The sequence below is a fragment of the Stigmatopora nigra genome, chromosome 10 (genome assembly GCF_051989575.1).
Source record: "Stigmatopora nigra isolate UIUO_SnigA chromosome 10, RoL_Snig_1.1, whole genome shotgun sequence".
Classification (NCBI taxonomy): domain Eukaryota; kingdom Metazoa; phylum Chordata; class Actinopteri; order Syngnathiformes; family Syngnathidae; genus Stigmatopora; species Stigmatopora nigra.
In genome coordinates, this window is record NC_135517.1 from 6,473,365 (window position 1) to 6,499,289 (window position 25,925).

Below are 25,925 nucleotides of genomic sequence, written 5' to 3' on the forward strand. Positions count from 1 at the left end.
TGTTCTTTTTTGTTGCAGCCAACAACTACTGCCCTCCTGTGGCGTGGCGTAATTTTGCATTTACCACGCTCATACAGTAAAGTGAGGATCTTGCTGCTCATCTATGGAATTCCCCTATACATCAATAAAAATACCAATCAAAAATACTTACATCTAAAGTTTTTCTAACCTCAGAAAAGCCTATAAAATAAATAAAAAAACACTCAAACTCAATTCAACTTCAAAATCATCTAAATAGGCAAAACAATAGACCATTAGACATGAAGTTTTTCATAATGTACTGTCTTGCTTGCTTCATTATGTTTGATTTATACAATGGTTTCTCGAGTCCCGCACATTGGTTTTTCTATCATTTTAAATGCGTAACCAACCTTCTCGCTAATGGCATCAGATGTAAGTTGGTTGTGATGCATCATGAGCCACACAAGATTGGTTCCATTGGCCAGAGCTGAGTCAGATATGGATGTGATAGCGTTATTTTGGAGATAAAGGTACTTCATTCGGGAAGTGGTGTGGTGTAGTGGGTTGCACACTCGCCTTTGCACGGAGAGAACGTGAGTTCGCTTCCCGGTGTCGGCGGTTGACTGACCAAGGGACTTTTGTGTTGATGTCCTTTAACAAGCGTGTATCGTTGGATCTGACCCAATTTAGGCCGTTTAGATCATTTAAAATTAAGACTTAAAACCTGAAAAGACGTTTACAAACAAAAAGCATGGAGGTGAGCTTTTTTCCATCGTCTTTCCGGGTACGTTTCACTTCCGGCTCACCAATGTGACGTCAATTCAGGGAACGGCCTCGACTTTTTTCCTTTCTTTTTTTTCTAATATAATAACAAAGGTGACAGATATATGTATTACTTGAATCGCACCTTTTAAAAGAAGAAATTTATTGGACTTTAAATAAAAAGAACAAAAATCAATCCTTAACTATTTCATTGTCACAAAAAGAAACAGTACGGAAGCACTGAGTCTTGAAGCACTTGCAGTGCTTTTCAAGTATGTTAGTTGAGTTCATAGGTCATCTTCAGCAGTAAAACTTCTACTTGATTTGCTTGCTCCATAAAAAGTTAAGAGTGATCATTTGGAGACAGTGCACGGCGTTGTTGTGCAAACGCCAAGTTTGCAAATTGGGGAAGATTTGGTCACGAGAGTTGAACAAAATCAAAAAGAAAGAATGCGCAGTTGGGTGGATGGCGGAAAAAAGTCTAAAAATGTGGACATCAGCTAAAAACAAATAAATACGCCCTCACCAGTGTTGTGGGGCTTTTGTTAAAAGCACTAAAAATCTCATGTCTTTTTGTTTGGGGGTGATGATGTAAAGTGGTCCGTGTGTAAACAAACTGACTCACAAGAGAGATATAAAGTGTGCGATTCTCTCAAAGCCACCATTGCACCAAAGTCGTATCGTCTCTCTCTCGAGTTTCGAAAACGATCAGCGTTTGAAGACGTGCCGCCACGCGGTTTGTCCTAAAAGCCTGGAGTCCCGCACACTGTCACGTCATCTGGGGTGCAACAGGAAGCGATGCAGAAACTCGGCAAAGGCGTACCAGTGCCTCCACAGGAAGGCGACTAAGACGACCAGAAGCAGCGTGGAGAGCGTGCGGCCGCGTGTTTTCATTAGCGGCACCACGCAGTTGGCCACGGTGGAGACAAACACCAGCAGTACGGCCATGACGGCCAGTAGTACGTTGATGAGCTTTCCCAAGAGCGTCCGCGCTGTGGCGTTTTCTAGACCCTCCAGTTGGACCACCTGCTGTTGCTGCTGCTGCAACTGCAGCTCCATCTTGGAGATGCGCGTTTGGCACGCCTCTAGCGCCTCCTGTGGGTTGCACGTACCGATAAACAAGTTGAACATGTGTAAATATTTCCACTGACTAACTACGAAAGCATTGATGAATCGGATTAAAAATGTACGTATATTGTATTTCCATCACTATAAATATAACGACATGCATTTCCCACTTTCTACCACAGGAGGGCGACAAACCTTAAGTAAAATCAGAACTTGTGACTCATTGATTAATCGAATAAAAATGTACATTGTATTTTCTTCACTATAAATACGACATGCATTTCCCACTTTCTCCCACAGGAGAGCTCCAAACCGTAAGAAGTTAAATCTGATCTAGGGACTCAAGTTGGCTTTGGTAAAACAATTTTTATTTGACATTATCCTGGATTATTTTGTTACTTGGAGCCCTTCCTATTTGAAATCATCTGATGAGGATTTCCAAGGTACGTACATTAGAAGTCATTATTTAAGTATAGTGCAAAATTTTGAATTATGAGTGGCCCGACTTTTAGGAGACAGAAGCTAATTTTCTCCATCATTTTTTTAAAGGTGTTGTAAGTATCAGATACATATTTTAGTGTCAATGTGCAAATTTGATTTTGTTTTAAGCAAAAGTATCCTCATTTCACATACTTTTTGGTATTGTGTCATGAAATTTCTTTCCGATGTAAAATGTGTTTAAATAGGAAGTTTAAGCGCACTGTAGGTGACTCAATATTTGTTTAACAAAGGTGCCACCAGTATGGCTTACCTGAATGTCTCTGGCTCTTTCGTTGGATTGGTAGGCAATCTTTTCCTCCATACTGGCGAGTTCCTGCTTTAAGTTAAGGATTTCATTCTGGTGCAGCTCGGTGAGATCGTTGAGCTGCTCTTCCAAGCGTTCGCACCTGCGTTTCAGCACAGATGCCAGTGAATCCCTTACATAAGCCCACCGTGACAATAAATGTGGACTAAAAATGTACATTAGTCGCTTCCATGCACCATAAAACTAGATATTAGCCTACGGCATAATACTGAGGGCTGCATTACCTGAATCTCTCCTCTTGTAAAGCCTCCATGATCATAGTGTAGTCGCGCTGGTAGTGCGATTTCAAGTTATCAAAGGACTCTTCAAGTCGACCTTGGTTGTCCCGTAACTCTTGAATCTCATGGAGTATACCATCCAATCCCGACGCCTGAGAAGGATCAAGTGTGTTGCCCCTGGAGCTAGGGGGACCACCCGGGCCTCCGGTAAAGCTGTTAGCTCCAGCAGAGCCCGAGGTGGCGCTGGAACAGTCATCCTCGCTGCCGTACTTTGGACTGGACTGTAGATGTCCCACGCCGAGGGTCCTCACGCCACCGGAGCCCACGCTCTCGTCTCCCGCTGTCTCGTCGAGAGAATCTTTGAGGGCGGCGATGTTGTCGGCGCTGCCAAATTTGTTGCGGATGAGGAAAGCAAATTCTCTCGGCTTGGACACCACGGCGCCGGCTGCAGAGTGAGTGGCGTGGGAAATGCTGGAGAGTCCACCTGTCACCTGGAATGGCCAGAAAAAGACATTTTGAAAAAACAACAACTTTTGCTTAGAGGCATTCCAGACATTTTAATAAGGACTGTTTACCATGGTAATTTTTACAAAATATTAAAACGTGTTTTCTCACTAAAGAATGATCCATAGAATCTATAGTAAATGAAGTAAAAATCACAGACCTTGGCACCAACATCTTTCAAGCCCTGATGCATGTCACGTAGGACGTCTTTGGGCTGACGTGGGATGCCGTTGTGTTCCACTTCACGGAGCTTGCGATGGTAATTCTCCAACTTCTTCTGCAAATGCTGGATGGTCTGCGATGATTTCTGGTTCTTCTTTTCAAACACCTGCTTGATCCGCACACTCTGCAGCTTATCCGCATTATTGGCCAATTTGAGGTATTCGGCCACATTGTCGTCACGAGCCGTCTGCTCAATTTTGATTTGCTCCGTGAGTTTGAGAATCTTCTGTTGCAATTGTGCGATGGCCTGCTTAGTTCGCTGAGGGTCCGGGGTACTGTCCACCACGTCGTACCCATCCGCACCACAGTACACAGCGTTAGGTGAAGCAGCAGGAGCTGAACCATCGTACCGATCGGACTGGAGAGAGAGAAAAAAAGGGAAATATGAGGCTCCAAATTGCCAGTACATTTAAACTATAGCTGATATTAGCTTTTGGACATACAGGGCCACAAACAATTCATATTTTCTAATGTTATTTAGAACCAAAAGACAATTGTTGTGCTATTTGAAAAAAATCTCTTTTAAAAAATGGGTGTTTAACAAATAAAAGATTGGGTTTACACATTTAGAGAAGGTGAAAAAAATTCAATCACTCCTCTCTTAGGATTTGACAGCCATTTCTGGCATTTAGACTTCACTATTCCCCTTGCTGTTTTAAGTGAGACAAAAAATGACTCAGAGAAACCATCTTCTTGCCCCTCTTTTCGCCCAAACCTCACTTGCAAAAGCTTATCACTTTCTCAAGACTAAGAACGAGTGTCCATTTATAAAAAAAAAAAACATACACACAAGCAACCTTATTTAGCAAACAATGAGCTTTTTAGTTACTTGCTTATCCCCACCCTTTGCACTAATACTGTGTATCTGAGAAAATCCCTCAGAGATTTGTGAGCCTGCCCTGTTGAGACTTAGTCTTAACCCTTTACAGGGCACTCAATTAACATATTGGCTGCTATTAACACAACAACAAATCCAATCTATTTTCATCGGCAGAAGCTGACTGACAACGTTTTTACTTCCTTACATCTTTCATACAAAATTGAGACACTGACCAATTTTAAAGTGTTTAGTAGTAGTTGAGTGGGAATTTACATATAAAGTACACCTCGACTTATGAAATTTTCAAGTTACGAAAAAAGTTCTGGAACCGATTAGTTTTGTAAGTAGAGGACTGTACAGGTATTGGTATCAGCATCGGATTAATATCGGCAAAACAAATTGGTTCAGATTGAAACTATATCAAAAAATGTAAAAATGTGCATTAGGACATTCTCAATTGAGAGTGGAGGGTCACTGACCTTGTCAGGCTCCTCAGTGGAATGGTACCCAGATGTAAGCAGCATGTCAGCCAGGGCGGGGCAGGTAGGCGTGTCTGTAGTGGAGGAGGAGCGAGGGCGCCCAGCCTGCAGCAGGGCCTCGTGCGTACTGCGCCGGTGAATCTGGGGGCTACCTTTCTGAGGGGCATCCCCGGTGACCCCCGCTTTGCTGCGGCGGCTCTGCAGGCTGGTGCCTCGCTTCATCATTGGTGGAGCACCACGGATCTGCTGCAGCACACGGCTCAGAGCTGCAGGAGGGGCGGAAGCGGCAGGGCTGTCAGAATCCAAGGAGAGAGCCGAGGGGGCACGGGTGTCCCCGCCTTCTGAGACTACATCGGTGGTCTCGGATACAGGAGCTCCCGCACAGGAAGCGGCGGTGTCGTGCGGGGAAACGGACGAACGTCGGCGCTGGGGCTGGAACAGCTGTTTGAGGCCATGGCCTAAAGCTCCCATGTTCTCCAGGGCGTTATGGGTGATTTTGGACAAACCATGCTCGGACTCCGACGCCCTTCTACTGCCCTCCGGTTCTGCCCGGCCTCCTGAGTCCGCGTCCTCTGGATGCTGCTCACTACAGCCCTGATCCATCAGGGGCCTCCAGTTCTACTCGGGGGCGGGGGGTGCGCGGGACTAGCTACGCGGCGTCGACACCCCCCCAGACCTCCCGTCTGAGAGGCTGGTCGGATGGCGCTCAGTTGAATTTTTTGAGTAGGCATGCATCTGTGGCTTGGTTCAATGTCATGCTTGTCTAACATAAAAAAAAAAAGTGATAGGAAAAAATAAATGAATAAATAACACGAGTGAGTGATTAACAGAACAAGCAGAAAATATAATAGAATACAATAATAATAATAATAACAAGAATATAAAGTAGTGATTAAGAAAAACAATGTTGGTGCAGAGACATCCATTTTTTTCTTACAATTTCAATTGTTATAAAATACAATGGAATAAAATGTTTAGCGGGCCCATTATTTTCATTTATAAATCAAATGGTGTTATCAATATCATATGTAAAAAAAAACTGATGGAGAGGATAATATTTCAGAAGTGAAACTAAATGTATTGGACTAACAGAAGATGTGCAATCTGAATTAAAAAAAAATATGTACAACTCTAATTTCAATTAAGTTCGGACAGTGTTAAACATAAACAAAAACAATTTGCATATCATTTTTAACCTGCATTTAATAGAATACACTATATAGTTTTATTTTATTGTTCAAACTAGTAAACCTGATTGTTTTATTTTTGATTTTTATAATTACTACCATTAGCTTGGAGTTATCTCCAGTTCATTTAGGCTTGATGATTGCCAAGCTTTGACAGACTGCTCCGGATCAACCCACAAAATTTCAATGATTTCAGCCCGGGGGACAGGGATAGCCCTCCCAGGACATTCATTGTATTTGCTCTTTTGCGTTAGTACCACAGTAGATATTGAATTGTGGCTCATTATATTGTTGAAATATACTTCGGGATATCTCATTTGTAGCAAATCCTTATGGAAAAGCCTTTTTTCACAAAACCTTCCCATACAGATTCTTTAAGTGCAAAATGTGATGAATTGTTGCACAGTAACACATTGTACTTTCTTGGGATTACCGTATTTTTTACACCATATCGTACAGATATTTAAATGTTAAAAGAAGATATTTTTTTCCAATTTTTTCTACCTGTAAAAGTATATTTTGGTTTATATTGCACATCTTCTGTTACTCCAATAAACTTACCTTACCATCTAAAATATTACTCTGTCCACCATGTATTTTTCATATATGAAAATAAAGTTGCTGATCCAAATAAGCAATTATTACTAAAATTAAATGTACATTTAACTTTTACACACCGATTTATACGTGGCATGACTCGCAGCACCAACCTGCTAAAACAAACCAAAATGTTTACATTAAAGAAAAAAAATGTGTATCTTGAGAACAGTTTCTGAAATTATGAAGTTTTTCAAACAATAATAGTTTTCAGCCCAACTTTCTGATTATACATTTTCCAACATGTACAAAAAGGTTCAATTTCAGAAATTATTCAAATGTGTGTTTGGATGGTTGAGACGAAGACAAAATATGAAACGACACAAGTAAAAATCTAAATTGAAAATGACGAGCAGATTTACTATTCATGCCTCACTGGCGCTTTCTTCCCCCTCATTTATTTTCATTTCAAGCTTTAAACCTGTAATTTATTGTAGTTAAAAGACAAGGCCAGCTTTGCGCTGTTAACAGCAGGAAAAGTGTAGAATTCTAGCCATTAAAAAAAAAAAGAAATAAAGACAGAAAATTGCTTACCATCCGCCCAACCTCTCTTCTTCCAACTCACAAAGCAGGATTAGCTAAAGAAAGACACGAAAAAAACCATGAGTGCGCAAACTAACCTGCAACCACACAATTTAAGAATTTTTAGTTTGCGACTCATGCAGTGTGTTATGGCAAAGTCATCCAACGGTTGAATGGTGACAAGAATCGCACAAAAGCAGGTGTGCCGTTTCAGTGAGGAAATGGAAAACACACCCAACTTTTAATTGCGTAAGCACAGTTTATTCTTCTAGAGATGATACGTGGTATTTGTGTAGTTTGACGTACCACCCAGACCTCTTAAATGCACAGTGGACTGTCTGCATTTTTCTGGTCAAAAGGCATTTAAATGTATTCCCATTTTGAGTAGTAGTCTAAAAAGTTCCATTTTTTTTTAACTAGGTCTACAATGTCTTCTGTGTCTGTGCTTGTTGCTGTCTTGCTACTGCAAATAAGGAAATTTCCCGAATACAGGATGAAATAAAGTTTAAATCTAATTTTAGATTGTGAATTCTTGCTTAATGTATACAGAGGGTCCTTTGATGTACAGTGCTTATGACTTGCAATATGCTCTTGTTGGGTAACACTTGGCCTAGCAGATAAAAGGCTTCCAATGAGTCAGCAAAATAACCAAGCAAAAAAGCAACCCTATTACGTCCTTTTTTGATCATCTATTCTAAATATGGAAGGCAATAATGGATGACTTCACGTGATCCGTGTGCTTTCCAAGAGCTCGGATCAGTGAGCATCAGAGGATTAACACTTTTAGAAATGTGGAGAGAGAGAAAAAAGTACAACCTTGCTTTTGTCGGACCATAACAAAATGCCCAGAAATATGTGTGAGTAAATGTTTAATAATATGCTGTGCTTGTGTTATAATTCCAAAAGGTGCCATGTTTCAAGTGTGAGCAACACTATACAGATCTAAAAGATCAGGTGATCAACATTTCAACATGATTGTGGCAATCTTTAGAGAACAACACATTTCAACTTGGGTGTGTCAACTTTTTATATTCATCGGCTGTTACAAGAAATAAACAATTTCACTATGAAATCAATAAGTCCAGGGCAAGTTTCTAGTATTTTTGTCCAAATGTTTCATCACTTATTGACAAAGTTAAGGAGTTTTTTTTGTTTACATTTTACAGTGAACATTTACACCGCCAGTATCATTAAGGTTTTAAGATATTTACAAATTGAAACACAATTATAGATAACTTACAATTCAAGGCCCAAGGGTCGGGCTCAAGATCTTACCTCTAAATGCAATGGCTGAATCAGCTGTTTGATTCAGTTATCAAAGATTACTATCTTCAAGATGACTGCGATTCCACACAGATATTTGAAAGCAATCATTCCTCACAGACTTGGAGTAAGACCCCCCCTGAGAGCAAGGAAATTACAGCAGCGCCCATCTTTAAGCTCAGAGCAAAGTGATCTTGCTGAAATGGGTCAGCCAACACGCGCCCGCCTATCTCTCGTTGCACATTGCAGCGCTCCAAGGTCACACCATTTGAGTGTTGTGCGTGTTGTGGAGTATTTAAGCTTTTACTTATAATGTAGACCCATTAAGCAACTGTGAGGCAATTTGTATTCTTTCATAACCATTTTTTTTAAATGCCTACAATCCAGTCCACTTAAAATACTGAGATAGTAAAAAAAAAATGCAATAATGACCCTCTTTTGAAAGAACCAATGGGGAAAAATTACATTAGATTACACACACACAAATAAGTAAATACCCCAAAATACCTTCAGATGTTGCCATCAGCAACTACGTGGTCCAACAAACAGCATTAAAATTCCAGGACCACCTCTTCTGGTTAAGTCCTCCCAATGAAACTGTGATACGGTGGCTGTTGTTTAGTCAGCTGTTCCCATTAGAATTTAGAAAAATCACATGCTGCAAGATAGAAAAAAAAGAAAGTAATATCTGTGAGTACGTTTTCTATGTGATACAAACTAACTCCACAAACAGGAGGCAGTTATTTAACAAAACATAAAAAGGGACTTGTCACATTTGACCTTTAGTACAAAGGTTGTTTATTTAAAGCAGAAGAGAAAAGTACAGCAAATGTTTGACACGTTCTCTTCAAGTAAATGATGACAAAGACACACAAAAAAAATGACAACAGTCCAGTGCACGTAAGCGGGAGAGTACACAAAATACATGGCCATGTCTCAGTAACAAGTACGACAGGTTCATCGGTACATTTGAACTCATGAGTCAGACTAAGCGACCAGTTTGAAGAACGAGCTCGGGGGCATACAAGCGTGGGAATAAAGCGGCCCTTAATTAATACCAAGTACAGCTAGTTCCAACTTTAAGAAAAACAGCCCATACAATGACATCCTTGACACAGTTCAGTTCAAGATGTCCCCCGCGTCTGGCCCAAAGTCAGCTGGGATAGGCTCCAGCACCCCCTGCGACCCTAGTGAGAATAAAACGGTTCAGAAAATGAGATTAATTTATTTGTTGTTCTTAATAGGTCCTGATGAATTTGAGGGTTTGAAGAGAGAATAAAAAGAAGAGAAACATGAAATGAGGAAAAAAGCCACAGACATACAAAATATGATGAATTTGCGTGTATACAAAAAAAAGATGAATATGCGTGTTCGGCTTCCCTGGTTTAATTAATCTCTCAGTAGTGACTCCCAAGATCCCTCAACAGTAATTACACACATGTTAATTAATGAATGACGCCCTATTTAAGAGATCTGCGGTCTTGTGCAATCTCAAATTACAACAAAACAAGGGCAAGGTGTCAATACACTTGCATGTTTAATGTATTTCCATTTTCTTTTTGTACATGCATTCCAAGACCAATTTGCAGACCCCGTACATATGTGGCAATTGCATGCACTGTTATAAATAAGTAAATAGCACCCGACTGATATGTTAAGTACAAACAAACCACTGTTTGACTGTAAATAGCTTGAGCTCAACGGTTTAGAGATAAAGAAGAGGATGAAACAAGCCGCTTGCTAGCCAAAGCTCACAGGCCCTTCTTTAACACCCTCAAAACACTCTTTTAAGAGAAATCTTGGATGTAGATAGTAAACACAGGTGCACTTTAAGCCACTCTCCTGGTACTTATACGTTGGGCACGTTGTTTTTTCGGTGTTTTATTGGGTTTTACTGAAACTCTTTAGCAGGATGAGCTAACTTGCTGCGCCTGAGGGTGTTTATTTTACTGCACGGGGCCCACCGGCGCCCCAAAGCGAGAGGCGAGCTTGGTTAGAGTCATCCATTACTTTATGTCGAGACACATTGGGGTCATTCAAGACCACTGATGCGGCCATGAATGTTATTTGATTCCAGTAAGCTTATATTTTATTCGTTTTGTCAGTCATCACGTCGTGAATTTTCACACTTGGGTAGCAATTGCCATACAGAATCAGTACAGAGTGGAGTTTTGAAGTAGTTCATACCTGTATAATAATAATGTTAGGAATAATAAGAAGATAAGTTTGACAAACAAGATGGTTTTGTCCTTATGCAAAATTAGAATTACAAAAACTTGCTGATTTGTCACATCAGTTTATATTCCCAATCATTTTCCAGAATTTTCAGTACACAATTGTCCTTGACAGATGATTGCCTCGTGGATACTTATTTTTTTCCCCTACCAATGTGCATTTGTAACATTAAACTGTAAACCAGACTCAAAAGACGTCTCACCCCACCCCGAAAAGCCGGTCGGATCATGCGGGCGTCCATCGACTACCGAGCGGCTTGGCTGGCCAATCAGGCTGTCACTTAGCATCTTGGCTAACTCCTGAGCTAGCTTACCAACGCGGCTAACTAGCTCCGGGGGCGAACATTAAGTCAAGCTCCTAAACTAGTCCGAGAAGATCGGGGCCTTGCGTTGGTCGGACAGGGGTACGCGGGAGGGATCGGACACGGACAATAATTCACAAAGTCGGCAGATTCGTCGGCGTCAACTTACGTGGGCGCTGAGAGGATTGTGCTGGTGACCGTTCATCTCTCCCGACGGAGGAACACTCCCACGGTTACGTCACATAGCGTGCGCGGCGTCAAAACAGAAAACACCAGTACACTGCTGAAGAACACGAGGGAATACATTACTCACAAATTGACGGACAAGTCATTCATTCACTCATTTTTTCAACCGCTTTATCCTCACTAGGGTCGCGGGGGGTGCTGGAGCCTATCCCAGATGACTTCGGGTCAGAGGCGGGGGATACCCTGAATAGGTGGCCAGCCAATCACAGGGTACAAGGAGACAAACAACCATTCGCACTCATACCCATGCCTAGGGCCAATGTAGAGTGTCCAATCAGCTTACCATGCATGGAATGTGGGAGGAAATCGGAGTACCCAGAAGGGACAGGAAGGGGCGACAAAGAAAAAGGTGTACCCTAACCCGGTTTGAATCCGGTGATCCGATTGGCTGGGGGAACTGGGACATCCGATTGGCCGGTTTGAATCGGGCCATCCGATCGGCCGATTTGAATCGGGCCATCCGATCGGCCGGTTCGAATCGGTTCATCCGATCGGTCGATTGGAATCGGTTCATCCGATCGGTCGATTCGAATCGGACCATCCGATCGGTCGGTTTGATCGTGCCATCCGATCGGCCGATTTGAATCGGGCCATCCCTTATCTATCCAAGATAAGGACTAAGAGTGAATAAATGAATACTATGTACGTATAAAGTTTTCATAAACAAATGAAAAACACAAGTTTCAAAGTTTATATTATGCATTTTATTGAAACCATCACATTCAGTAAAAAATCAAATCATATAAGAGTAGATATTCAAAAGGTCATCATTCCATTTGTGACTATTTTAAATACAAAACATCAAATTATACCATGATGTATGTAGTGCATTTGATTTAAAGCATTATAACTATACAAGGACTATTAATTGTATTTTTAAATTAAATAGTCTATGTGTAAATTCAATGGGTGTTTTGTTTTTGTTGACAGGACAGGTGAATGAACTATATGACCAAAAAAGAGCCTATCCCAGGTGACGTCGGACCTGAGTTTTTGGAATGTGGGAAGAAACCAGAGTATCCGGAAAAAAACCCACGCAGGCCTAGAGAGAACATGCAAACTCCACGCAAGTGGGCTGACCTGGATTTGAACCCAGGACCCCAGTGCTGCGAGGCCGACACGCTAACCACTCAAGTCGCCGGATCACCCTTGTATCTATTTATTTATATGATATATATTTTTCATGGGTGAAATGGACAAATAAAGTAAATGGACAATAAATCCAGAGCATTTGGGACAATAATCATTGCTAAACGCATTAAAGGTTTGTGACATCTTCATCAAAACAATCATTTTGATGTGTCCCCATTGAGCACCTTGAAATAAGTTCTTCCTGATATCTATTATTTGAGTCCTCATTATAATCAAGATCAGTCTCCACATCGCTTGACCATGTTGGCTCTGGTGTTTGGAAGTGGTCCAGAGACGTAGGAATGGATTCTGTGTCCATCATCCAGCCGTAGCCAACATACGCCGGGGGGAAGGTCTCTGTACCACTCTCTCCATCGGATTGCATCCAAGAAGGAGGAGGAGGTGTAAACAAGCTTCCCGCCAGGAGCTGTCCATGATGAAGAGCGCTGTCGACACCCAGCCGCAGGTTAACAGGAGATGGGGGTATCGTGTCAAATTCTAAAAGGGAGAGAATACATTCTCGCTCACCAATTCTTTGCCACATGAGTGATGTCTGCGAGTCAAAGTTATTATTTCCCGAAGGATTTGGCTTGTATTCTGATATAATGACAGATGGTTGATCATCATATGGACACATGGTGCTATTGCTGAAAGTTGATGGCGAGAATGTATTTTTTGCAAAGTTATTTGGCATCAGTTCCCTCCATTTTTTCTCAGTTCTTTTGAGTTGTCCTTTCCGGAAACCTTTTAAAAGTTTGTCCCACATTCTTGTGACGGTATTCCCCTTTTTAGGCTCCTCTCGCCTACTGTGCCTTCTGGCGGGCATCCAGAAGATCCAAGACCCCAACACTAGCAACGAGGATCCCCAAGCTAACTCAATGATTCTGGCCCAAAACTGGCAGAGCCACCAGCACCAACCAAAACGCCTCCAGTTACCCATCAAACCATAGAGCCAGAGGAGACTGCAAATTTGAAGGTTGCAGCACATAATTCCTAGACAGGCACACACTGCCATCACTCGTTTAGCACACCTCTCAATCCTTTGAAGAGGAACCCCTCGAGGAGGTGATGGCCTGAGACATTTATTCAAATGGGAAAGGGACTTCATCATTATTTCCAGGCAGAATGGAAGCCCCCAACAGAAGGAGAGGATCTGCAGGAAAAGAGGGATAAGTGGAAAGAAAGTAGTGAAATATAAGTCTGCGGCTAACAAAATAGTGCAGTGGGATACAACCAACCCTGCAACCACTTGAGGTTGCTGTAAAATGGCTGGGAAAAGGAATAATTTGAACCTCCTGGGAGTAACAAGTGTAAGGGTAACCTGGGCCCACAAAAGCAGCTGCATGGGAATATTCTGAAGGGCTGCCAGTGTAGTGTGAGACACAACCTGGCGAGTACCATAAGGATCCAATAGCAGGTGAATGGCCCGCAGAGCACCACTTGCAATCACTGTGCTGTTAGCCAGCATCAGAGCACCACAATGGGGGTAAGGGAGAGTGGAAGCGCCCGCCATCCCAAAGGCGGCCAGGCAAGACAGTAGAATGAAGAGGCCGGCTGAGCCGAAGACGTGGATTTCCCAGGCGAACGCCAGCGTGCGCCGCATGTCTTCCCATTGCAGGTTGGTGCCATTATAATTGGTGAGAACAACGCAAGGGCTGTGAATGCAGGGTTGTCCAGATCCTGGCAAAGTGGTCACAGAGGGCAGCACACTGGTTTCCAAAGTCTGGTTGACACCTGAAAAGTAGGAAAGAGAAGTCTCATTTTTGATGAAATATCTTCTGCCTAATTATACTTAATTACAAGTCATTGGTGATTAGTAATGACATGTTTGACGTGAAATGGAGTGCACTATTAATGAATTTAACATTACATTTACTTTTGATTTAGTCCTATTGCCCCACATTGAAAATATCTTATTAAAAATTAGGAAAGAATAAAAGCCAAAAAGTCATTGACAATTACATTTGTCCATATTTGTCTAAATTATTTTGCTTAAATTGTGCATTCATTATGCAGTAATTTGAAGCATTGCAATTATACAAAGAATCTGAAGGAAAGGAACATTTAAAATGTGGAGGAGGACATTCAAATTTAAACATGACATTAATTCAAGTATCACTTACCATTATCAATGTCTGTGTGTTGGCCATCCAGATTTCCATCCTTTGATTTTACAAGAAAGCCATCAAACATTCTGACTGAAGAATTTGTGTTGACTGCTTCAGTGACTAAATCAGGAAAAGTAGTGGTTAGAGTTCCATTGTGTATCAACTCTTCTTCCTCTCTGGTTTCTTCTGGAATAGGTTGAATGGTACTATCCAATCTTTGCCCATTGGCTTGCACACTACTGTCACCCGGGATAACTTGAGTCTTCAGTTGGATTATGGTCTCTGTGGTTTTTGTCCTTCCAAATGAATTACCAAGGTTGCCGTGGGAATCTGACAAGCTTCCAAATGAAGGGAGACGGAATGCCAGAGTAATGAAGAGAAGAAAGCAGCCCCTCATTTTTTCGTCAGTCAAATCCAACACCTGTAAAAAACATGATTTAAAAAAATTGGAGTCATACTTATTAAATGTTAAAACCATACATCCGTCCTGTTTTAAAGGGACAACGTCCACAACATCTATTTGTGTATTGAGTAGAAATTCAACACACAGAAGAAATTATGTTACATTTGTCAGTGGCCTTCTGGAACCACAACAACTATTTATGATCTACCCTGAAAATACAAAAACTCAATCTAAATACAAATTACAATCATATTTTACCAGTTTTTACTATCTCAGACAGTTTGAATGATTACCAGTGTTTACAAATGAAAGTATGCAGAGATAAATGAATTAATCATCCCAAGACAACAAGGCGAAAAACAATAGCATTGATACTTAGATTAACTGGGTACCTGTAAAATGTTGTTTCTCCTTTTAATGTATGGCGTAAAGATGCGCCATCAGTTCCGAATGAAGTTCATCGCAGTAAGCTTTCAACTATGTGGACCATCACATCATGCCTTCAAGCTGGCGTCCTATTCTTATTACTGCACCGGCTGCTTACTTGGCAGTCTCCCATAATGAGGTCAGCGACTAAAAAAACTATTTTCAAAAAGGCAAAAATCAAGGCTTTGAAATGTATGTTGGAATTCCCCAAAAGTCACATATTTAAAAGAAGTAAAAAGAATCAAATAAAACCTTGAAAGAATAATAGACTTTTGATAGTAGTCCTCGTGGCTTACCTGCTACTGTCTACAACAGTTACGTTCAGGTAAATCCTTCCCAAAAGGATTAGATTAAGATTCTTTTAGAAACACAAAGTCACATGTAGTAAAGTGCACAGCAAACTATACCCAAACAACTTAAGAGAAAATACATTTTACTCTTATATCCTCCTTTACATTTAATTTTAGACTTAAGATAACCCTAAAGTAAATATATATATTTTTTTAAACTGAAAGTTATCACATTGCAGTTATATGGGAAAAAATATACATAAGGTGCAGAGAGACCGAAAATGAAGGAATTCCAAACACTTGAACAGCCCTGGACAGCCATGGAATAAGATACAAATTAACACCATGCTGTCTATTCTCAATGAAACTCGTCATTGCATGCATCACATTTCATCCCGGTCCACCTTAAGAGGAACACGGAGGCTGCAGGAAGAGGATACAACTGCACACAACGGGCCCTTTAAGGGGGACTGACTGTGTTAAAGGGACATGCCATGCTGAGCTGGGTTCAAATCCAGGGCACATCCATCTGTGTGGTGTTTGCATGTTCTTCCGGGCCTGGGTGGGTTTGCTCCGGGTACTCCGGTTTCCACCCACAATCCAAAAACATGCATGGTAGGCTAATTGGACACTCTAAATTGCCCCTAGGTATTTGTGTGATTGTGCATGATTGTCTGTCTTCTTGTACGATTCAGGGTGTGTGCCCCGCCTCTGGCCTGGAGACCCCTGGGGTTGGCTCCAGCACCCCCTGTGACCCTAATGAGGATAAAGTGGTTCAGAAAAGGAGTATATTCATCCAATATTCAAAGGACGACATCAGTCATGCTTCTAGTGTAAATTATATTGTAATATAATAAATGATCTCTGAAATATGTGGGTTATTTATTGGAAATCTTTTCATTGGGTGGCCTAGTTAAAACCGAATTGTCTGTTTTCTCCATCAGGGGCCTGCCTGTCCTTCCGTCGTTTTCTATTACTACACTGGATAAACCACATAGCCCACAATTGCATGGCGTGTCGTTTTAATCGCTCACAATGCATGTGGATGAGTAACAATTGCATTTGCTGGTGTCCGAGTGGGTTCGTTGTTTATGGAAATCGGAGGCCGCCTGGCTTTCAGCGTGGAAAAAAAGAAGACGCAGACGTCAGAGATCTCCTCGCCTGCTCCCCTAGTATCCGCCGTCCCCTCTGTTCAATTCTCATTGCAAACTAATCGTAGCATTGAGGGTGGAATTGCAGCGTCTGTCGCTGCATGGACTGCACAACGGATCGGATGGCATGCTGCTGGTAGCTGGTAGACGATTATCGGCTTTTTAGTTTTTAACAACGTGCCTTGGCGGAAAAGGAGAGGAATTCGTTTTATTTAAGGTAGCATGACAGGATGCTACGCTAACATTAGCTAGCATCACGTCGTCCGATGTGAAATGTGTGGTCTTAAAGCGTTATAAAGTGGTTGCCCTCATAGTTTAATCCTGATTTTTTTCAGTTGACGTGACCATGTTAGGTGGGAGTAAACATATTAAAATTAATTCTTGTCGGGACGAGGATGTTTAGTTCAGATAGCTGTGCGATGCTAGCTTGCTAACAATTAGCATAGCTTCTGTGCATTGGTTTGCACTATTTTTGCATTATTTTGTGCCTTTGTGTAAGTGTTTATAGTCACTCTGAAGCAAATACGCGCGATCTACTTACTGCACTTTTGTTTGTGGAAAAAAATAACATAAACTAACGAATCAGCATTTATTCAAAGACCACAACACGACCGCAGCATTTAATCATGCATTGCAGTATAATGTTGAGTTTCCCTGCCTATTTATTCAAGCTCTATTCATGTACTTATGTCAAATGTAGAGCTTTTAAATAGGTGTGTATAAAATTACAAATAATAGCTTTACACTACCATAATTGGAAGAGCAATCTATACATGTTTTTTTTAATAATTAAAGTATATTTTCCCTGGAAAAATTAAAAGTTATAACAATTATCTGACCAATATCTTAGTATAATGTACCAAGAAAATCAGAGCAAAACATTACATGTTAAAGTTATATCAATTGGGACTTCATGAATTTGAAAAATGCATTTACTCAACTAGATAGTTTTAATTGGGAGGGAGATTGAAAACTTTATAAGGTAAGAGAATATGTAAGAACAATAAGTTCAAGAAATGTCTTAAAAGTTTGATAATTGTAGTGTTGAAGTGGATAACGCAAACACTTTGAAACTTTGGAAAAGAATGTTTTCATTTCCACTCTAAATGCATCATGAATAGTATATAGCTTTTGTAATTTCATTGTAAGGCCATTTTCTGATATCCCATCTCTTGACTGTTTCTTAGGGTCAACTGACAATGAACGAGCAGGAGGCTGGTGTAGTCTCGTTTGACGAATACGTGCGCCAGAAGGCCCGAACTGTACCCCAGCACAGGATGAAGGAGTTCCTGGAATCCCTCTCCAAGGGGGAGTTCAGTCAGCAGGGAGGCGATACCACTACTACTACCACCACCACAGCCATGGTCTACCAAGAGCAGACCAACAACTGCGTCTACACTGACAGCACAGAGGTGGCCGGGTCGCTACTGGAGCTAGCTTGTCCAGTAAGAACCTCTTTTATTGAATTTGATCAAAAGGTGAAACGTGTTATAATTACTGCTTCTAATAGGTACAGCTGACTTCATCCGAGATTTCACCTCAGCTTTCCATGCATTCGGAATCTGAACAGCAGCTACAAGTGCAGGTCTGTCATTCTTATTTATTTCTTACTCCAAAGTCTGTGTGCTGACGAAGTGCTAGACTCTTCTTTTAGCATGTATAGTTATGTTAAATTATATTTATAATATTATCAGTCAAAATTGAGGTTTGTAATACATTTTCAGATAGACCTATAGATTTAATAAAATAAACAAAATACGTGCCTTATCTTTTTGTTTTCCTCTGTGCCAGGTTCAGATCCAGGAGCGGCCAGTCTTGCAGATGGCTACCCAACAGGACATGCAAGGAATTTCAACATCTCAACTTGTCCCACAGGAAGAGCTAACAGAGGAGCAGCAGCAGCAGGTACTATATCAAAAATAAATAGCAGTTAATAAGATGAATCAACAGGGCTCACTTTAATACAAACAACATGGTTTGTCATTTACTTGTTATATAAGGTTTTGAGATTAATTTTACTGGTCAAAAATATCGCTATTGGATCAGTGTCTGCAAAACATATCTTGGAAAAAAAAATTGATCCATCACTCACATTACCTCTCTGTTGACAGATTCAGGCACAGTTGGTTGCGGCTGTCAGCGGTGAACAGCAAATTCAGTTGGCGAGCGGTCACCAGATCCAGCTGCAAGGTACACAACAGATTCAACTTGCGGACGGCCAACAAATTCAGCTGGAGGCCGGCCAACAGATTCAGCTACAAGACGGACAACAGATTCAGCTACAAGACGGACAACAGATTCAGCTGCCGGGCGGTCAGCACATTCAATTGCAGGGCGGACAACAGATTCAGCTACAAGACGGGCAGCAGATTCAGCTGCAAGACGGGCATCAAATTCAGCTCCAAGACGGGCAGCAGATTCAGCTTCCAGACGGTCAACACATCCAGCTGCAAGACGGGCATCAGATTCAGCTCCAAGATGGGCATCAGATTCAACTCCAAGACGGACAGCAGATTCAGCTACAAGACGGACAGCAAATTCAGCTTCCGGACGGTCAACACATCCAGCTGCAAGGCGGACAACAGATTCAACTACAAGATGGACGGCAAATTCAACTTATGGGAGGGCAGCACATCCAGCTACAAGACGGACAACAGATCCAATTACCGGACGGACAGCAGATCCACATTCAAACCATAGAGGCCATATCACCTTCGCAGGCACAGAACTCTCCCAGGGAGGCTGAAAGGCGGCCCGGCAATGCATTGTCGGTCCTTCCGCCTGCCAAGAAGCGCAAAGTAGACACTCCCTTGACTGTGTCCTACGCTGTTCCTCAAGGGCAGCAAGTAGCCACGGTCATCGCCATCCCTCAAGGGCAGCAACAAAACTATGTGTCCTTACGGCCCGATTTGCTCACGGTCGACAGCACGCAACTGTACAGCGCCACGGGAACCATCACGGGCCCCGCTGGGGAGACGTGGACCATCCCCGTCTACTCCACCGCTCAGCAACAGGGCGTGACTCACATCGCTATACCCCAAGAGACGTACAACACGGTGCAGCTCGCCGCCACCAACGGCAAGGCGGCTTCCTCGGCGAGGTCCGGCGAAGCGCAGTCCGTGTCCGCCGGCTCGCAAGAAGAAATTGTGCAGACGCTGTTTCCCGCTCAGTTCATGAATGGGAACATTCACATCCCGGTAGCTGTCCAGACTGTGGGCGGGACTTACAATACCACACAGTCAGTGCACATATGGGACCCCAATCAGCAAGAAGGCCAAGATAACGGAAACGAGCAACTCCAGCTTCAGGTTAGTTATGGATTTACCGTATTTAGTTAGACGTTACAGACCGTCCATGTATGAAAAGCATTCATTTCTATTCAATCTGTCCTGTACAGGAACAAGGACAGGCGGATGGTAATGCTGAGCAGTCTGCTGAAATTCTAGTTCCAATCTCTCTGAAGCCAGAAGAGGGTCTGGAGGTTTGGCGCCTTTGGGTAAAGAGGAAAAATGATGAGCTGATTAAGCAAGACAAGACAAAGCTTGCACCCATTGGACGTAGGTCATTTTCCAGACTGACAGCTAGTGGACCTTGAATAAGGCTTCTGCCTTCAAGGCAACACCAAAGATCAATCGCTTTGTGTGCAGGTCGCCAACCGCTACGTTTTCAAGACGACTTGATTTCCAGCGCAGTCGCCGAGCTCAACCTCGGTCTATCGTTGATGACCCAAGAAGCCCGAGGATCTGAGGAAGAGCAGTTTGCTCCAGATGTTCTTTATTATGTTTTCCTGTGTATTCAAAAGGTTTGTAAGCCTCCACTTTGGCATTTTGACGCCGTCTCAAACGCTGAGTATCTGTTTTTGTTTTTATCTTTTAAATAGTACCTCTTTGAAAATGGACGCGTGGATGACATTTTTTCCGATCCATACTACACTCGATTCTGTGAGAGTTTACATAAAATCCTTACTGGTTGGAAGCCCAGTGTCCATCCTCTAGGTGTGTATATACATACCATATTTTCAATACTAATATCGAGGTGAAAATTGTAACAACGATTTTAAGGGTAGAGCTTATTTGGGGAAGCAGCTAATATGCGAGAAAATATGGTGTATAAAAACTTAAAAACAATTATTTGTTTCTTTAGGATTTTCAGAATTAATTTTTGTATGTCTTCTTGCAAGGTTATATCATTCCGAGTCACGTGACGGAAGAGATGCTGTGGGAATGTAAACAACTGGGTGCACACTCACCTTGGACTTTGTTAACCACATTGATGTACTTTAACACAAAGTAAGTTGTATTATCCTCTTTGCATATTTCCTCAAAAGGTTGCCTTTGCTCAAGTTTGTCATTTGCTCTTTCGGGATGCTACAAAAAAGAAAATGTTTTTAGAAACAATTCATTAAAACCTTCTAGAACCATTTAGGATTGCTCAGCACAAAAATGCATTCCCTGTAAACTGTGCTACTTAATTAAGGAAAATACACTCTAATTGTTGTGGAGTAGCACCACCAATTTCGTTATACGCAGTTGTGTATGATGACAATAAATGCCACACTTCAAATAAACAGACTGCTGAACTCTTGGACATGCTTTTCTTGCCTCAGGTGTTTTCATCTGTTAACACCTGAGCAACACCTAAAAGTGGCCTTCTCTAAGATCTTGAGACACACCAAGAAGAACCCTACTAATGCCAAGGATAAAGCAACAACTATCCGGATTCTTAGAGGGCAAAGTTCACATAAAGGTATGTTGCCTTATTGCGTTACAATATTCCTTTACTTTTTCTTTATTAAACCTAATTGCACCATTTATTGGCAGGACCCGACGACCAATACGATGAGCAGATCGAGGATCCCGAGAACCCACTTCGTTGTCCAATCAAGCTTTATGATTTTTATCTATTCAAATGGTAAGTAGCACTTGATGGAAGAAAAATGGGTGGAAGGAATATTTCTGGTTTAACATTTTTTTTTTGACTTGGTTGCAGCCCACAAAGCGTCAAAGGCCGAAACGACGCATACTACATGACCCCCGAGCACGTGGTGGCACCCAATAGTCCCATGTGGTATTCTTCTCAGCCTCTCACCAGTAAGCAGGTGGAGCAGACACTGGCGCGCATTTTGGTGGTCCGAGAAATCCAAGAAATCATCGGCGCCGCTTCCGAGAGTTAAAAGGAGCAAGAGCGAGAGGAAGATTGTACAATTCTGTCACCGATTGTTGACTCTGCTGCCCTGCGCTCGGATCAATAAACGCGTCGCCGCAACAATCAAAACGGAGAACCCAATGAATGAGTAGCCCAAGCCCTTGAAGAAATTGTGCATTACTGCATTCAGGACTCAAATCTGTTTTGAGGGGAAAAAAAACTGTTCCAGTTTCAAGTATTTTCAAGATGAGGGTATTTAATCGTTTACGTTAACCTCTTGTTTTGCTACCAAGCCAACCTCCTCGCAGGGACCACTGCGCCCCTTTTTTTGTATTGTGTTGATATGTACAAAGATAACCTCGTGCCTGTTTTCAAAGCGTTTGATCTGAGCTGTCTCGAGGTAAAAGCACTACTTTGTAGTCTTTCTCAGGTCGAAGGTTATTGACGGAGATTCATAAACATGTTCAACATCTTTGTGTACAGATGATTAAATACAAGTGGACAGGCCTTGCATTGGGAGTTACATATTGCACCATTTAAGATTTGATGCCTCAAAATCAACCATACAAGTTGAGACACATTTATTTAAATTGGTTGGCCGCGGGACCATCAGTGTGGTTTGCCCGTTACCGAGGTTCTTTACACAAACACTCACTCGGTTGAAATTAACTTTTCCTCGGGGAAAAGATGACAATACACCACCTTCTAATATTGTTTGAGTGTGACCCTCATTTCCATTTTGCTCATAAGTCCATACAAAAAAATCGTTCTATTCACATTCTTGTGAGCAATACCAGAAGACAGCCAAATACTGTAGTACCTTGAGATAGGAGCTTAATGTGATCCAGGACCGAGCTTGTATGTCTTTTTACTCGTATCTTTAACTTTTCCCATAGAAATGAACTAAATACAAATTAATTAATTCCCACCCTGTGAAAAAAAACACCAAAAAATGAATATTATAATGGAAAAATATTGTATTGGTTCTAATTACCATCCACTTTCATAATAACACATAACTATTTAGTGGTTATGATGTTCAATATTAAAATGAGACATTATTCAGTACAATGTGGAGTGGAGAGAGAGTAATGTGCTCATAACAATACCCAACTTAAAATTTAATTTAAATGAATTTAGATTATGATACAGACTTTAAAAATAAGTTCAAATTTTATCTTACACTAAACTGGTATCTCAAATTTCTCGTATGTTGGGGCACAAAAACTTACCAGTACTTTCTTTGCACTTGATGACTTTTGTTGAGTTCCAGTACGTGTTCCACCGCTTATTGGCTCCTTCCCAACTGGAGAGCACCCGTCATCTCTTTCTCCAGGCAGGGCAGCAGCTCGGAGTTGGATCTGACTTTCATACCATCCATCATTTTCGAGAGCACGGGAAGCACGGAAAATATGGACGTGTCCCCAGTGGAATCTGACAAAATAAAAAGTGGCCAAATATAAAACTTAAAAAAAAAATGGATTAAACATACATACTCTTGCACAAGTCCCTGCTTAGTACTTTCATCATTTTCATTTGAGTACTTTCATAATTTATAGTAATTGATTAATGTAAAAGAGCAGTGGAATCAGGGGATTAAAACAATATATTAAGGTGTAGTTTGGACAGGTTTACCTTTCACAGGAAGCCCATACGGTTTGTTGATGATGACCACATGCTGATCCTGATACAGCACACTTTTTCTCAGCTGCTTAGCCAACACATTAGGATGAACATTTTGAAGCTGCAGACTAAAGCGTTTTAAGTCCATTATCCGTAATGTTTGACACCCCTGCTTTAACCCAATAGGGGTTATTGTGCTTAAATGAGAAGCACCTGACTGCAATCAAATGATTGCACTTCTAACCTATAACATTTGTGGAATGCTACCCCACATGACTTTCTGCAGGGGTGTTCAAACTTTTTTTGTTCTAAGTCTAAGACGAGGGGTGGGGAACCTTTTTGACACAGAGAGCCATAAACAATTCCTAGTTTCAAATTGTATTCCTTGAGAGCCATAATCATAATTTAAGAGTAAAATTGTGAAAAAGAGTTGGGATTCATGCAATTATAAAATGATGTATATGCCTCACATGAGACTCTATCAACATGCAGGAGGAAACAGAGTTCAATCCACTTTCAATTAAAGTTAAAGCTTACTTCTGTCATGCCAAATTCCTAAGAGCCTCTTTAAGGAAATCGACAAAGGGGAGGGCTCAAAATGTTATTGTCCTGTGATCTAACAATAATTCCTGACATAGATATAATCTACATAATACAAGAACCACATTTGTAACAAATACAAAAGATGCAGAGGTAGTAAAAAATGCCATGCAAAAGACATTACACATATGACACAGAGTAAATATATACAAAGCTTCAGTAACAAAACCCCTGAACCACCCTGAGTATAAAGTAGTGTACACGATGTGTACAAGAGTAAAACAACAACAGTAGAGTTAGTAAAAAAAATATTGGGGAGAAATCTGTACTCTGTATGAATCATAATCCAAATTACAAGTCAAACTCAAGATGTTGGACCCCAAAAAGTTAATTCAAGACTTATAATTTCTATAGTGTGAACATGAGCATGAAGTGTTTGTTGTCTAGATGTAACTAACTGAATGGGATGATAGAAAACAGGTGAACTGAGTTTTCCTGTCACAAAGTCCCTTGAGTCTGAGATGATTCCGGACAAGTGTCATTACTCAGCAGCGAGAGTATGCCCAGTTGTTCAAGTTTCGCTCGAGCTACAGCTTCCCAGCCCTTATTAGCTTGAGGGTTCCTGGGAGAAGGATGCATGATGCCCTCCACCCGCACGTCCATTCCAGCTGCGGAAAAAGCACGACGCGCCCGCTGCTCTGCCACCCTGCCCACACCGATCACCATGGAGACACCCAGGGCCTCCACAATTTGACACAGGGCAATGTCACACAAGCGCAGAAGCTGGTCACGCTCATGGACGTTGAGCTCAGGTGGGGTCAGGTTCTTCCCACTGCTGCTCATGAAAATAAGAGGGCACAGGTTGTGCACAAAACAGTGGCGGAAGAACACAGCCGGTTCCCCGCACAACTTTCTGAAGAAGCCCCAGAAGCGGGCGCCGCTCACTTCGCTCTGGGTGCAGGACAGACCGCTGATGCGGCGCTTGGGGTGCTCGTCCTCAGGGCGACCAACTGTCCCCGTGATCTTCAACCAATCCACCACAGACTTGACTTCCCCAAAAGGCACCTTAGAGAGATGATACGTTTAATCCAACATTTTAGTTGATTCGCTTTTGTGTCACTCCTATGATACTTCAGAAATAGAATTAAGAGCACGCTGAGCAAAAACAAAACAAATTTTCCCACATATACATACTGATACAACGAGTGAGATACATAAATAATTGAGCCGCTTTTAATGAAATACCGAGCTTACCCCTGTCTGGGCCATGCCAAACGGTCCAGGATTCATGCCTAAAAACAAAAACCTCTGGCCCGGATTGCAGTACTTGTCCACGTAACAGCGGTGCGTCTCCCACGCGTACTCCAATGGATTGTACACATATCGGACAGGTTCTCCAAAACGGAGCCCACGAAGATGGGCGTTGAGCTCCAGTTCCAGTTTAAGGAAACTACGGGAAGGGGACGCGTTCAGATGATGAGTCCTGTTCAATATGACGTGAGGCTTTGTTTCCTCCTCGTTCCCGTCACCTCTCGACATTGCACCGCCATTTAACATAATTGATTTTCACTGTAAAATGATTTGATAGATGTATGTCACTGTGTTGACATTAGTATTGCAATGTGGGTTCAGTTTGTTTCCTGTAGACGCCTCGTCTTGTTTTTCTAAAATATAAAAATACACTAAGCGCGTTACTGTCACCCACAGGCCTGGAATATGTACTACATATGTTTACTGGGATTAGTAATAGTACGTATAGTACTACTATAAGAAAAACACACCAAAAAAACTGATATATTGAGGAATTTTGAGATATGGCGTGTAAGTGCAGTAAAGTGCTTTGCTGTGAAATTTAAAAAAAGAAAGAATTTTTGATCATTATAAAGAATTTAAAGGTAGATTTCATGTGTTGATTGGA

The 25,925-nt window shown here is 41.7% G+C and overlaps 4 protein-coding genes across 7 annotated transcripts; 1 reads left to right on the forward strand and 3 right to left on the reverse strand.

The window, feature by feature from the left end:
* Window positions 1–853: 853 nt before the first annotated feature.
* On the reverse strand, window positions 854–11,464 carry tmcc1b (transmembrane and coiled-coil domain family 1b). Of its 2 annotated transcripts, none has more exons than XM_077726655.1 (8): window positions 11,114–11,464; window positions 8,916–9,066; window positions 7,158–7,201; window positions 4,840–5,602; window positions 3,479–3,898; window positions 2,821–3,305; window positions 2,543–2,678; window positions 854–1,818 (listed from the first exon to the last, which is right to left on the reverse strand). In XM_077726655.1, the coding sequence occupies exons 4-8, from the start codon at window positions 5,440–5,442 to the stop codon at window positions 1,498–1,500; spliced, it is 1,965 nt and encodes a 654-aa protein (XP_077582781.1). In that variant the 5' UTR covers window positions 5,443–5,602; window positions 7,158–7,201; window positions 8,916–9,066; window positions 11,114–11,464; the 3' UTR covers window positions 854–1,497. The 2 variants fall into 2 exon arrangements, with proteins under 2 accessions (XP_077582781.1, XP_077582782.1); XM_077726656.1 differs by having other exon boundaries at window positions 4,840–5,105; window positions 11,114–11,462.
* Window positions 11,465–11,923: 459 nt separating this feature from the next.
* Window positions 11,924–20,639, reverse strand: LOC144202931 (proline-rich transmembrane protein 3). Of its 3 annotated transcripts, none has more exons than XM_077726061.1 (5): window positions 18,797–20,639; window positions 18,463–18,607; window positions 15,225–15,414; window positions 14,445–14,850; window positions 11,924–14,055 (listed from the first exon to the last, which is right to left on the reverse strand). In XM_077726061.1, the coding sequence occupies exons 4-5, from the start codon at window positions 14,824–14,826 to the stop codon at window positions 12,449–12,451; spliced, it is 1,989 nt and encodes a 662-aa protein (XP_077582187.1). In that variant the 5' UTR covers window positions 14,827–14,850; window positions 15,225–15,414; window positions 18,463–18,607; window positions 18,797–20,639; the 3' UTR covers window positions 11,924–12,448. The 3 variants fall into 3 exon arrangements, with proteins under 3 accessions (XP_077582187.1, XP_077582188.1, XP_077582189.1); XM_077726062.1 differs by having other exon boundaries at window positions 18,792–20,639; XM_077726063.1 differs by lacking the exons at window positions 18,463–18,607; window positions 18,797–20,639 and adding an exon at window positions 15,511–15,571.
* Window positions 16,480–22,351, forward strand: LOC144202930 (transcriptional regulator QRICH1-like). Its single transcript, XM_077726060.1, has 12 exons — window positions 16,480–16,916; window positions 17,887–18,144; window positions 18,210–18,284; window positions 18,491–18,604; window positions 18,811–20,007; window positions 20,097–20,256; window positions 20,347–20,501; window positions 20,580–20,694; window positions 20,880–20,988; window positions 21,306–21,445; window positions 21,520–21,610; window positions 21,689–22,351. Exons 2-12 carry the CDS (start codon window positions 17,899–17,901, stop codon window positions 21,870–21,872), a joined length of 2,586 nt encoding a protein of 861 aa, XP_077582186.1. The 5' UTR covers window positions 16,480–16,916; window positions 17,887–17,898; the 3' UTR covers window positions 21,873–22,351.
* A 1,478-nt stretch (window positions 22,352–23,829) lies between these two features.
* On the reverse strand, window positions 23,830–25,652 carry LOC144202932 (single-strand selective monofunctional uracil DNA glycosylase-like). Its single transcript, XM_077726064.1, has 2 exons — window positions 25,262–25,652; window positions 23,830–25,072 (listed from the first exon to the last, which is right to left on the reverse strand). The coding sequence occupies exons 1-2, from the start codon at window positions 25,562–25,564 to the stop codon at window positions 24,506–24,508; spliced, it is 870 nt and encodes a 289-aa protein (XP_077582190.1). The 5' UTR covers window positions 25,565–25,652; the 3' UTR covers window positions 23,830–24,505.
* Window positions 25,653–25,925: the final 273 nt, after the last annotated feature.